The sequence below is a fragment of the Galleria mellonella genome, unplaced genomic scaffold (assembly GCF_026898425.1).
Source record: "Galleria mellonella isolate WM207_F2 unplaced genomic scaffold, CSIRO_AGI_GalMel_v1 utg284, whole genome shotgun sequence".
NCBI classification, from domain to species: domain Eukaryota; kingdom Metazoa; phylum Arthropoda; class Insecta; order Lepidoptera; family Pyralidae; genus Galleria; species Galleria mellonella.
In genome coordinates, this window is record NW_026442065.1 from 104601 (window position 1) to 116932 (window position 12332).

The following is a 12332-nucleotide window of genomic DNA, read 5'->3' on the forward strand; positions in this document are numbered from 1 at the left end:
TGCTGAATTCCAGGCCTATTCATCATATAGGCTAACTGACTTGCCTTTTCATTACCACCTATCATCCCTCATTGGTGCCCTGCCAGTGTATTCCGTTATCGTGGGCGGGGTAACCATTCCATTAGGAGGGAAAGGGATTGTTAGTAATGGAGACTGAGAATCCCATTGCTAGCAATATACCCAACCAGGTCGACCTCCTCGCGGTTCTCCCTGGAAACTATCATGGTTAATTCCTGCTGAATTCATCATGATGGGCTAACTGGCCTGTTTTCATTCTCATCTATCACCCTTCACTGGTGCTCCGCCAGCATATCCCGTTAGTTACCGTTACCATTTTCACCCATAAAAAAAACCCATTCCATTATCATCCATTAAACAAAAAAATCCATTAAAAGAGCACAATACTCACATAATTTTCCCCTCAACGGGCGATCCCTTCTTGACAGAGGTGACGTATATACTACTATCGTTGGGGTAGTAGGGCTCGTCGCGGCCGCCCGCCAACTCGAACCCCAGATCTCCGTCTTTGCCGATCCAGTTCAACTCCACTTCTATCAGGTCCCACTCGAAGTCCTGCCAACAAACACCTGCTATCTAAGCGTCCCAAGAGATTTAAGCAGCAGATTTAACAACGAGAGAAGAAATGATGTGGTATATACTTGTATAATCAAGCATTTACATTTAGTTTGTACATTGTTTTTCACACATTCATTCCTTGTTCTTTTTGTTTTCTGTTCATTTTTGCTTCTGTTGCTTCTGTTGCTTCATGTGCAGCAATATTAATCTATTTTGTTACTATTTTATTAATGGCTTAGTTTGTAATCCAAGACTATTTCTATTTATTTATTTATATATTAGTAAAAGGAAAACCACAACTTATTTAAATAAAAAACAACTACAAGATAACAACAATGAAGTCACTTATAGGTTTTCTTCACCAATAGACGCAATATACAAAATTTGACAGCGCTTACCTCAGATAAATAACCCAAAGAGTACAGGATTACTTACCTCAGGTACCCACAGACGTGAGGCAAACATGCATACTACATATAATATAGCGAGCAATATAATAAAACAAATGTACTCAATACAAAATGAATAATTCCTAGTCAATAAATTGCCTACTCAGTATATTCCTCGCTGTGGATATTTTACTATATTTTTTTTTATGCACCTTGGAATAGCAAACAAGCTGACGGCCCACCTGATGCAAAGTGGTAACTGTCGCCTATAGACATGAGCAGTATCATGGACATAACAGAGTATACTATGTTTGTTAATTGACATGAAATTGTATTTAACATATTATATTGTTTTTTTTTTTTTTTTATAAGAATTGTTAATTTAATATTTATTTAAAATTTTGCATGTCCAATTGTGGCGAAATATGTGGACTTAATATTATTTTATCTATCTGTATATTTACCATATTTCTTGCAAATAATTATTCATCCATTTCTATTCATTTATTCATTCATCAAGCGCACCACACACAAGACAAGCGACACGTGCCGCAACGGTAAGGCGAAGCGGCGGGAGTCGAACCCGTACCTGCAGCGCGGGGTCGGTGTCAGGTGGCGCGGAATCTCTTACGTTTTTGAGGTCTTTGACGACGTCGGGCGGCCTGCTGCCGCCGTGCCGCCGCGCCTCCGCCAGCTCGCCCACCATCTGGTCGCGCTCCTGCGTATATACACGTACATAAAATTGGAAAATTCCACTTTTGTTTGAAAATAGCGACACCCAAATCTCCCATAAAATACGAGAAAAACATTCGCAACTAAAATTCCAATTCGAATTGGACGAAAAAATATTTTCTACACTATGTGACAAATTACTTAAGTGACAAAATTCTATTGTGACAAATTACGTAAATGACAAAATGCTATTGTGACAAATTACGTAAATGACAAAATGCTATTGTGACTAATTACATAAATGACAAAATGCTATTATGACTAATTACGTAAATGACAAAATGCTATTGTGACTAATTACATAAATGACAAAATGCTATTGTGACTAATTACATAAATGACAAAATGCTATTATGACTAATTACGTAAATGACAAAATGCTATTGTGACAAATTACGTAAATGACAAAATGCTATTGTAACAAAATGCTATTGTGAAAAATTACGTAAATGAAAAAGTGCATTAAGACAACTATGACATGGTACATAAATCCCCTTGCTAGTGAGCTGCGTATGTAATGTGTAGATAAACTAATACTTATGTATTAGTAGGGGAAAAGGGATTGTTAGTATTGGGGTCTAATTTCCTCATAACTAGCAATACACCCTATCAGGTCGACCTCCATGCAGTTCCTCCTGGAAACTATCGTGATTAATTCTAGTGGAATTCATCACGACTAGCTAACGGGGTTGCTTTCATCGTCACCTATCATCCCTCACTGGTGCCCCGCCAGTGTATGTAACACAGGCGGGGTTACCATTTCATTATCACCCATAAAAAAAATATAATGTAAACTGGAATGACATTTGCATCTCAACACATGTTTGACTTGATCAGGTTGGATACAACTAAAAACGGGTTTAACTTATATATGCAAGTCAACTATATTAAATTTTCAATTAATAAATCTAAATTAATTGTAAATATATAATATATATTGAAAATTTTTTACATATACATATTTATTAAATTTAACTCAATAACATACCTTTCTTAGTCTATTGCACAAAGCTTTCACACTTTCTCTCTCTTGCAATAATTTGTCTCTCTCCGAGAAAGCCCAATCCCGTCTACATTTTGACACCTGAAACAGAATGAAAAATATTATGTATTGCCAAATCAAATTTTAGATTACACTGAGACATATTCAACTGAACAAGTAAACTAAAAATAAAGTTCAAACATTTAACACTATACTCTGTTATGTCCATGGTACTGCCATGTCTATAGACGACTGTTACCATTTTCCATCAGGTGGGTCGTCAGCTTGTTTGCTTTTCTACTCTATTCTATTTAAGAGCTGCGTTCTTGTCGGTGGAGCTCTTGCCACTACGATTTTCAGCGAGTCTCTTCACCTCTTGATACGACACGACACCAACTCCTTCCTTGATCTGCCTGATGTAACTATTACCTTGGTCTCCCTCTTCCCCTCCTTCCTTCTATCTTACCTTCTATTATAATATTCATAAGTTCGTCATGTCGTATCAAGTGTCCAAACATTTTTTCCCTTATGTACTCAATAGTTTTTTGCTATTCTAAGTTGTATAAAAAAATGTAATGCAAGATAAATGATCTTCCTTTAATATATCTGCCATTACAGTAGAGAGCTAACGCAAAATAAAAATTGTTTTATGGAGATATAAATAACACCATAGGCATCACAGAATACACTATGATACCCTTAGATGTTGCCATTCCTAAAAGCAACGCATGGGAGGTATCACGCTTTGGAGGGTACTTGAAACATCGTTCCATAAACTATGTTAAAGACGAAAACGGTTTAGAAACTCTTTACACAAAAGGGAGCCATCGTCATAGAAGTAGTGAGAGTAGCATTAGAAGTAATAGCAAGAATTATTAGTAGAATTAGTCATGAAAAACAGTAATTTAATTATGGGGTGAAAAATATTATTCTCTTAAGTAAAGTACTTAATATTATACTCAATTTCGTGTATAATATAGTATATGTCATATATGTGTAAGTATATTTGTTATTTATATATATTTATTCATTTATATATGTAATTTTAGTATGTATGTATAACAATAATTACTAATACCGCATTCGAGCATTCTGACACTTCCCTATGTTTGACTGGGAGAGAATACTTTTAGCATTATGTCCGCCATGTACACATATATGTACTAATGAATAAATAAGAATCAATAAAATAAAAAAATATTAATAATTATTAAAGATAAACAGTTACAGACGTATCTATATTGATTTACAAATTATATAATAATATATATAATGGAAAACTACTATACATTATGATCATTATTAATAGTAGCAATAGTAGAATTAGAAGTAGGAAGAGCAATAGTAGAATTAGTAATGGTAGTAACGTAGCCATACCTCGGCCTCGCGCTGTGCGACATTCAGCTCGTCTTGCAGGCGGTCGAGCTGCTTGCGCAGCCTCTCCAGCTCTGGGTTGTTCTGTTCCAGCGATTCTGCACGCTCTTTGTCCGCTGCTTCGGCCGACATACCCACCAGGCCTGCACGATTGTTTTACACTCTTAATTTGTGTTCATCACAGATATTACCCTAAATAGCTTTTGCGGGGGAAAGGAATTGTTAGCAATGGGGTCTAATTGATCCATTGTTAGCAATACACCCTGAAAACTATTGTGGTTAATTCTAATGGAATTCGTCACGATGGGCTAACTGACTTGGCTCTCTAAACAAGTGACAAGCGAATTCGTCGATGGCTTCGACATCGCTAGCGGGTCCGTAAGTTGGAATGAATCATCCGATGTTGCTATCTCATTCTGTCTCACGGACTCGCTAGCGAGATGTCGATCCCATCGACAATTTCGACAGGCGAAATGGCATTTTGATATACTTTGCTTTAATAAAACTTAAAAGGTGAATAAATTTTGTTAAATTTATCATAAAATAACTCTCTAAATTAAATAAACATATCGGAACATTCAATCAATTAATCGGTTTTTAATATTTATTACTTTTTTGTCAGCCTACAACCATTCTCATACTGCAAAAGGAATGACATATAAAAATGGACCTTATATCAATGACTGATGTTGCTTTGTTTGTTGCCTCATAACTCCGTCAGTTTTAAACCGATTTGGAAAATTATTTTTTTTTATGTGAAAAAATACTTATAGATTGGCCCACAGAAGTTTTATCAAAATCGATTCAGCAGTTTAGTTTTCAATTCAAAATAACTGGTTTTTCCACAATTGAAAATGGGTTTTTTGTGAGTCAAAATTCAATTATTATATTAATAAGGATAGGATTTACGTCATCTTAAATGTAAAAAAAACATAAGACAGAGTATAGATATTTTTGAATGAATGAATGAGTATACTTCATTTACATTATACAATATGGGCAATAAGCAAGACAATTTACAAACACAACGATACAATTGTATAAGTACTATAAGGCGGTCTTATTCTGGGTACAATTGAGTGAAATCTGTACTCACCTTGAAATTTATCCAACGAAGGGTCATTGGAATGCTGTCCACTGAGGAACCCGTCGTTACCCACACCACTTGAGAGGCCCAAGTGGTGATACGCAGAGTTGTCTTGCCTGTGCAATACGATTATTGTTGAATACAGTGATAGCTGGAAGGATCGAATTAGCAATGTGGAGTTACTGCTTAGGGTTAAGCAAAAAAGACATATTATTGGAACTATTGAGGACAGAAGGGGAAAAATGTTGGGACACTTGATACGACACGACGAACTTATGCACATTATAATAGAAGGTAAGATAGAAGGAGGGGGAGAGGGAGACCGAGACATAGTTACATCAGGCAGATCAAGGAAGGAGTTGGTGTCGTGTCGTATCAAGAGGTGAAGAGACTCGCTGAAAATCGTAGTGAGTGGCAAGAGCTCCACCGACAAGAGCGCAGCTTTTAAATAGGATAGATAGATCTATAATTTTAACATCAAATTAGTGTTTCGTTTGGCCTCGAAATTTCAAAAAACATTTCTTGATAGGCCCTCTGACAAGATTTAATATAATAATTGCTTAATTATTACAATACTACACTAGTTAGAAACTATGTGGGTAATATGAAGGAAGTATACCGCGATTTCCCAAGCGTGGAAGTGTTCTGTGGGGTCTTGAGGTCGGTGCACTCCTTGATGGCGCGGTCGCGGTCCACCAGCACCAACTCCAGCTCGCGGCGGAGGCTCTCCTCCTACGGTGATATCAACACTTAATTAATGATAATGAAATGGTAACACCACTCGCGCTATCGGTATACACTGACAGGGTACCAGTGAGGATCATATGTGACGATAAAATCAGCTCAGTTGGCCCGTCGTGACGAAAATAGGAATTGTTAACTATGTGAAAAAAACAATTTTTTTTAGTAGGATTCTCCTTCTCCCTTTGATGAATTTAGTGAGATATAGTAAGTTTCTCTTCACATAATATTTGCCCATGAGATTTTAAATAAATATAAAATGATATATTGACAAACTTTGCTTCATTCTACTGTACTTCATTGTATTGTTTTGTAACAAAATAAGCGGAGAAAACAAAGTTGACGTACTTATATATTTTTGTATACTTCTTTGAATGAATTAACATTTTTTTACAAATCCGCTCCTAAGTCCAAAGTCGTTTGCTTGGGTACCTCTATCCCATTCGTGTTTTAACCGTGAAGCAGTTGTGTTTGCAAGGCTGTGTTTCGGTTTGAAGGGTGGGTTATGACAGTGAATATACAGGGTACAGATGAACAACACCTGAGTCCTCAGGAATTGCAACGCATGGAAGGTATCATGGGCGAAACAGTATACTCTGTTATGTCCATGGTACTGCTTCTGTCTTTAGGCGACGGTTACCACTTTCCATGAGGTGAGCTGTCAGCTTGTTTGCCATTCTAAGTTGTATAAAAAGAATGTGTGTAAACAAGAAGTGAGTGGCGGACTGGTTACCTTCAGGGCGGAGGCCCTCTCCTTGTCGCGGGAGGCCTGCAGCGCGGCCTCGAGCGCGGCCACGCGGTTGAGCGCCGCCTGCCGCTCGTCCGACAGCTTCTCCATCTCCTTGTGCACCGTATCTCTGCCCACACATGTCATAATTGTTACAATTTACTTTTTTGTTACGTGCCACACAATCACAAGCTGTGGCACAATAGTAAACATTCTGCTTTGCGGAAATGAGGTTACAGGATCGATGGCTGTTCGACTTTTTTTATGGGGGGAAAGGGATTGTTAGTAATGGGGTCAAATAGCCCCATTACTAGCAATATACCCTGTCAGGTTAGCCTCCACGTGGTTGCCCCTGTAAACCATCGTGGCTAATTCTAGTGGAATTCGTCACGAGGGGCTAACTGACCTGTTTTCATCGCCACCTATCATCCCTCACTGGTGCCTTGCTAGCGTATAGATACCGATAGAGCAGGCAGGGTTAACATGGTTAACATTCCATTATCACCCAAAAAAAAAAAAGATCCGCAGCTGCAAGAACAGTATTGCTTCATGGCAGCAACGAATGAGTCAAGTTACCTCTCGCTCATGATGAGCGTGTACTCGGCCATGGCGGCGTCGCGCTGGCTGGTGAGGCGCTTGATGTCGTCGCGGTCACGGAGGCCACCGTCCCACTGCCGCACCATGCTGCCCACCTGCTGCTTCAGCGCGTTTCGTTCGCGAACCTGCCACAGACCACTGCATTAAACGCCGTCCTACCCTCAACAGCAACTACGGCATCCTACGACCGCCGTTAACTGTCCACTGCTGAACATAGTTTACCCCATAAAGGTGGGGGGGATTGTTCGTTTTGGGTATCTTACAGCCTTATTACTAGCAATATACCCATCAGTTCGACTTTCACGGGGTTCCCCCTGGAAAATATCTTGTTAATTTCTTTATGAATCCATCAATATGGGCAAACTGACTTGTTTCATCCGGGGGGAAAAGGGATTGTTAGCAATAAAGACTGAAAATCCCACTGCTAGCAATCTATCCAACCAGATCGACCTCCTCACGGTTCCCCCTGGAAACTATCATGATTAATTCTTGATGAATTCATCATGATGGGCTAACTGGCCTGTTTTCATCCTCATCTATCACCCTTCACTGGTGCCCCGCCAGCGTATCCCATTAGCGCAGGTGGGGTTACCACTCCATTTTCATCCAATAAAAAAAAGAGTTGTTTCATCCTCGCCTATCATCTCTCACTGGTGCCACGCCAGTGTACACCGATAGCGCAGGCGAGGCTACCGTTCGATTATCACCAATTAAATGCTTTACCCCATAAAGAGGAGATTTGCTAGTAGTTGACATTCTCACAGACAGGTTGACAAACGCAGTTTGGCTTTTGATTATGTTTTAAGAGGGACGCTGCTGTCCATCTCTTTACCATACTATATACTCAAGAACCTTACTTTCCCATCGGTTGTCGGTTCTTTGAGCTGTGACCAGCCCATTGCCACTTCAGCTTGCTTATCCTAAAAGAACTTTTTACTTATGAAATAATCTCTGAAATGGCTGCACCGATTTTGACGGGACTTTTATTGGCAGGTTACCGATGTAATAAGGAGTAACTTAGGCTACGTTTATTTTAGAAAAATTCTTTTATTTTTAAAATAAAAATGCAAAATAAAAAAAAAAACTAATTATCTTTTTTGTTAAATTCCATGAATGCGGATGAAGTTGTTGATACAGCTATTGTCAATAAAAATATAACTTAATTTGGAATAAGTTAAAATAAAATAAAATTAAGTAGGTATCATAATATAATAAAAAAAAAACTAAAAAATTAAAGAATCGACTGTTAGGCGGAACAAAGTTCGCCAGGTCAGCTAGTAAGAAATAAACTAAAATCTCACTATGGCATTCCTTTCTTGCGTCAGCTCATGGCACTGAGCTTTCAGCCTGCTGTTCTCCTCTTGTACTATCTGAAGTTTTTTAAATGTCGTGTTGTGTTTTTCTATTAAATCTTCATATCTGTAAACAACAATTGTATAAGAGTTATCTTTATATTATTAATAATAATAATAATAATAATAAAGTTTATTCTCTTCACAATACCAGTTGTACATCTATTATATTCTAATACATTTATTTTTGGAGGTTACATAATTTAATTAATATAAATATTTTGCATTCGCTTCATATAATGCAATATAGGTATGTTCGTCTGGGTATCTCTGCACTTTTATATGCTATAATAAATATATAACTAGCAATCCGCTTCAGTTTCGCTCAGATGAATAGAATTTTCAAAAATAATATACAGCTTATGTTATTTGTTGATAATGTAGCTTTTTATAAGTTTTTTTTATACAACTTAGAATGGCAAACAAGCTGACGGCCCACCTGATGGAAAATGGTAACCGTCGCCTATACACATGAGCAGTACCATGGACATAACAGAGTATACTGTTTCGCCCATGATACCCCCCATGCGTTGTCATTCCTAAAGACTCAGGTGTTATTCCTCTGTACCCAGTAAATTCACGCCATATCCCACCTTTCAAACCGAAACACATCCATGCAAACACAACTGCTTTAAGGTTGAAACACGAATGGGACAGAGGTGACCAAGCAAAGGACTTTTGTACAGTCTCCCTCTGGTAATTTTTTTAATTACTTGAGTTTATCTATCAAAAACAAACAACCAAATCTTTCCTCTTTATAATATTAGTACAGATAAAAAATTCTGCAACTAAAACAGTACTATTTCATTAAAGGAGCAATACTTTTTCCAGTTACCCATTAATATCATCATCATCATCATTTTGCATTAATTTTCTCTTTTTTTTTCCTGTTTAATTATGTATTTTATTTTATTTTTATTTAATTTCAAATGTATTTTAATTTTCGAGTACCTAAATGATAAAATTGTACAAGAACCGGCATGCAAATGGCAATAAATATGGACTAACTTAATTAGCCACTCACCGACTACTATGATACAGGCCTGCGAGACTAGTGTAGTAATCACTGTACAATAAATTGTGTATCTGATTTTTAGCTACAATAAAGTTATTATATATTATTAATATATCAGCCATTAAGTGTCCATTGCTGGGCATATAAGCCTCGTTAGGTGTTACCAGAAGTTGCCACGCTTGGCAGGCTAATTGACGACCACAGCTAGGTTTTAGTGATGTCTCAAGATGGATGTTGCTGGTCGTCCCTCAATCATTAAGTTCCCTTAGTCGCCTCTTACGACATTCACGGGAAAGGTAGTAGCTCATTCTATGCCGTACAATATAATTAATATAATAATATAAATAATAATAATATCAGAGGGAGACTTTGTACAAAAGTCGATTGCTTGGGTACCTCTGTCCCATTCGTGTTTCTGCCGTGAAGCAGTTGTGTTTGCATAGCTATATTTCGGTTTGAAGGGTGGGATATGGCAGTGAATTTACAGGGTACAGAGGAATAACACCTGAGACCTCAGGAATGGCAACGCATGGGGGGTATCATGGGCGAAACAGTATACTCTGTTATGTCCATGGTACTGCTCATGTATAGAGACGACGGTTACCACTTTCCATCAGGTGGGCCGTCAGCTTGTTTGCCATTCTAAGTAGTATAAAAGAAAAATAGATATATTTATAGCCAGTAAGACAGCTGACGGTAGATAGACATATTAAGATAACAAAGAGTACCTTTTCCTATAACATTCGAACTCGTCCTTGAGAGCTTCGTACTTCGTAATTGTATGCATCATAGCGTCAGGACTCCCCTCGGAGTTACTGTTCTGTTGTAAATGTGCAACCTCGCGCTCCAAACTGCACAAAAAAATAGAATTTATATTGCAAAAACTAATAATTCAAGTTACACAGTGCCCTCTAGTGACAAATTAAACAGACATACGTAAACATACTTATTATAAAACTGAAAAATTGTTCATACATTAATATTCTTATGAAAAATGTCAATAATTGGGATTTTAATGGAAAGAAATTATTTGACAAATTGTGAAACAAAATATGGAATTTATAAAGTTTTAGTGGTCTTAATGTAATGTAATGTAAATAGGAATCTATTTTCCGCGCCTAGCCTCTAAGTTTAAGTGGTTACGGTGGTATTACCGTTTTAGTTCACTAGCAGAGCACTTTTTAAATAATCATTCAAAAACATTGAAAAACGTTCGAGTTTTTGAAAATCGTCAGGTAACTACGATCTCACCATAATTCTATAAGCTGACGTATCAACTGTATTGACATAAACTATAAGAATTATTAAATAGTAATTTTTTTCTACCACCCAGTTTGTGAAACTAAACTTTTACTCTTTCAAGCAATAGTTTGCCAAATAATTTTCTTCTCAATCAGTTATTAGTTATAAACGCTATATAACTCCCATATTTATTCCATCATCATCATAACAGCCTTTAACTAACCACTGGTAAACATAAGCCTCCCCCTTGGAAGGAATATAATTATTTATTCATTTATTTCAAGTAAACAGTTACATAGACAGTATATATACTTAGTGCTGCGAAACTGCATTGCAGTTTGTCTGCAGCTTTGCGCTCATTGTACATACAGCTTTTTAAACAATTATAAACTTATATTCTAATCCTATATACTACACTTATATCTTTATACATACATATAAACAGATATGCATATATACACATACATATACATACAAACACACATGCATATACTAATAGATAGAAGCTACGATGGAAGGAAGGAGGGAAAGAGGAAGACCAAGACATAGTTACATCATCCCTGAAATTGTGTCGTATCAAGAGGTGAAAAGACTCGCAGAATGAGTGAATCGAAATAAGTGGCAAGAGCTCCACCGATAAGAGCGCAGCTCTTAAATAGGATAGGAAGTTACATATGTACATGCTAAGTATAGGATATAGAAAGCATAGATAGACATTATAAATAGCTGGTCATGTATACAAGAGACAAAACCCAAAGCATCTCACCGCTGTTTGTCGCTGAGCAGGTCGTTACATTTGCCGCGCAGACTGCTGGCCTCCTGAGCCGATACCTCGAGCTTGTTCATCGCCGCTCTGTGCTGCCCGCGTACATATTCCAACTCCTGCAACGTAATATTGATATTAAAGAATACATACAAGTTGATATTGTAAAACAAACTGATTTATTTGTCTCTTACCCTCAGTCCACCAAGTATCAACTACAACTACTGTTATTAGATATGTAAACATGTCTGCTGGCTGGTTACTAGCTAGTAGCTAGATAGCTGAGACGCTATCTTGGAATTAAAAAACATTGGCCAACTTAGCAGTCTCGTATCCACTTATTCTAGGTTTTATTTTTACAATGTACATGTCATATTATGTATATGTCGAATTAGCAATGAGGAGGTCCTGCTTAGGGTTAAGGAAAAAAGACAAATTATTAGAACTATTGAGGACAGAAGGGGAAAATAGTTGGGACACTTGATAGGACACGACGAACTTATGAACATTATAATAGAAGGTAAGATAGAAGGAAGAAGGGGGAGAGGGAGACCGAGACATAGTTACATCAGGCAGATCAAGGATGGAGCTGGTGTCGTGTCGTATCAAGAGGTGAAGAGACTCGCTGAAAATCGTAGTGAGTGGCTAGAGCTCCACCGACAAGAGAGCAGCTCTTAAATAGGATAGATAGATAGACATGTCATAGTAAATATAAAACCTTTATAATACAGATTAATTTTCGGTTTACAGATCTT

The 12332-nt window shown here is 37.3% G+C and overlaps 1 protein-coding gene across 1 annotated transcript in view; it reads right to left on the minus strand.

Annotated features, from left to right (window-relative positions):
- The window catches only part of LOC113516156 (disks large homolog 5), a 37039-nt gene that overhangs the window by 19328 nt on the left and 5379 nt on the right, over positions 1-12332 (minus strand). Inside the window, 11 exon segments of the mRNA XM_052895538.1 lie at positions 410-573; positions 1555-1683; positions 2686-2781; positions 4057-4196; positions 5150-5256; positions 5760-5872; positions 6615-6738; positions 7185-7330; positions 8507-8624; positions 10301-10423; positions 11581-11696. Of these exon segments, the coding sequence (XP_052751498.1) occupies positions 410-573; positions 1555-1683; positions 2686-2781; positions 4057-4196; positions 5150-5256; positions 5760-5872; positions 6615-6738; positions 7185-7330; positions 8507-8624; positions 10301-10423; positions 11581-11696 (1376 nt within the window).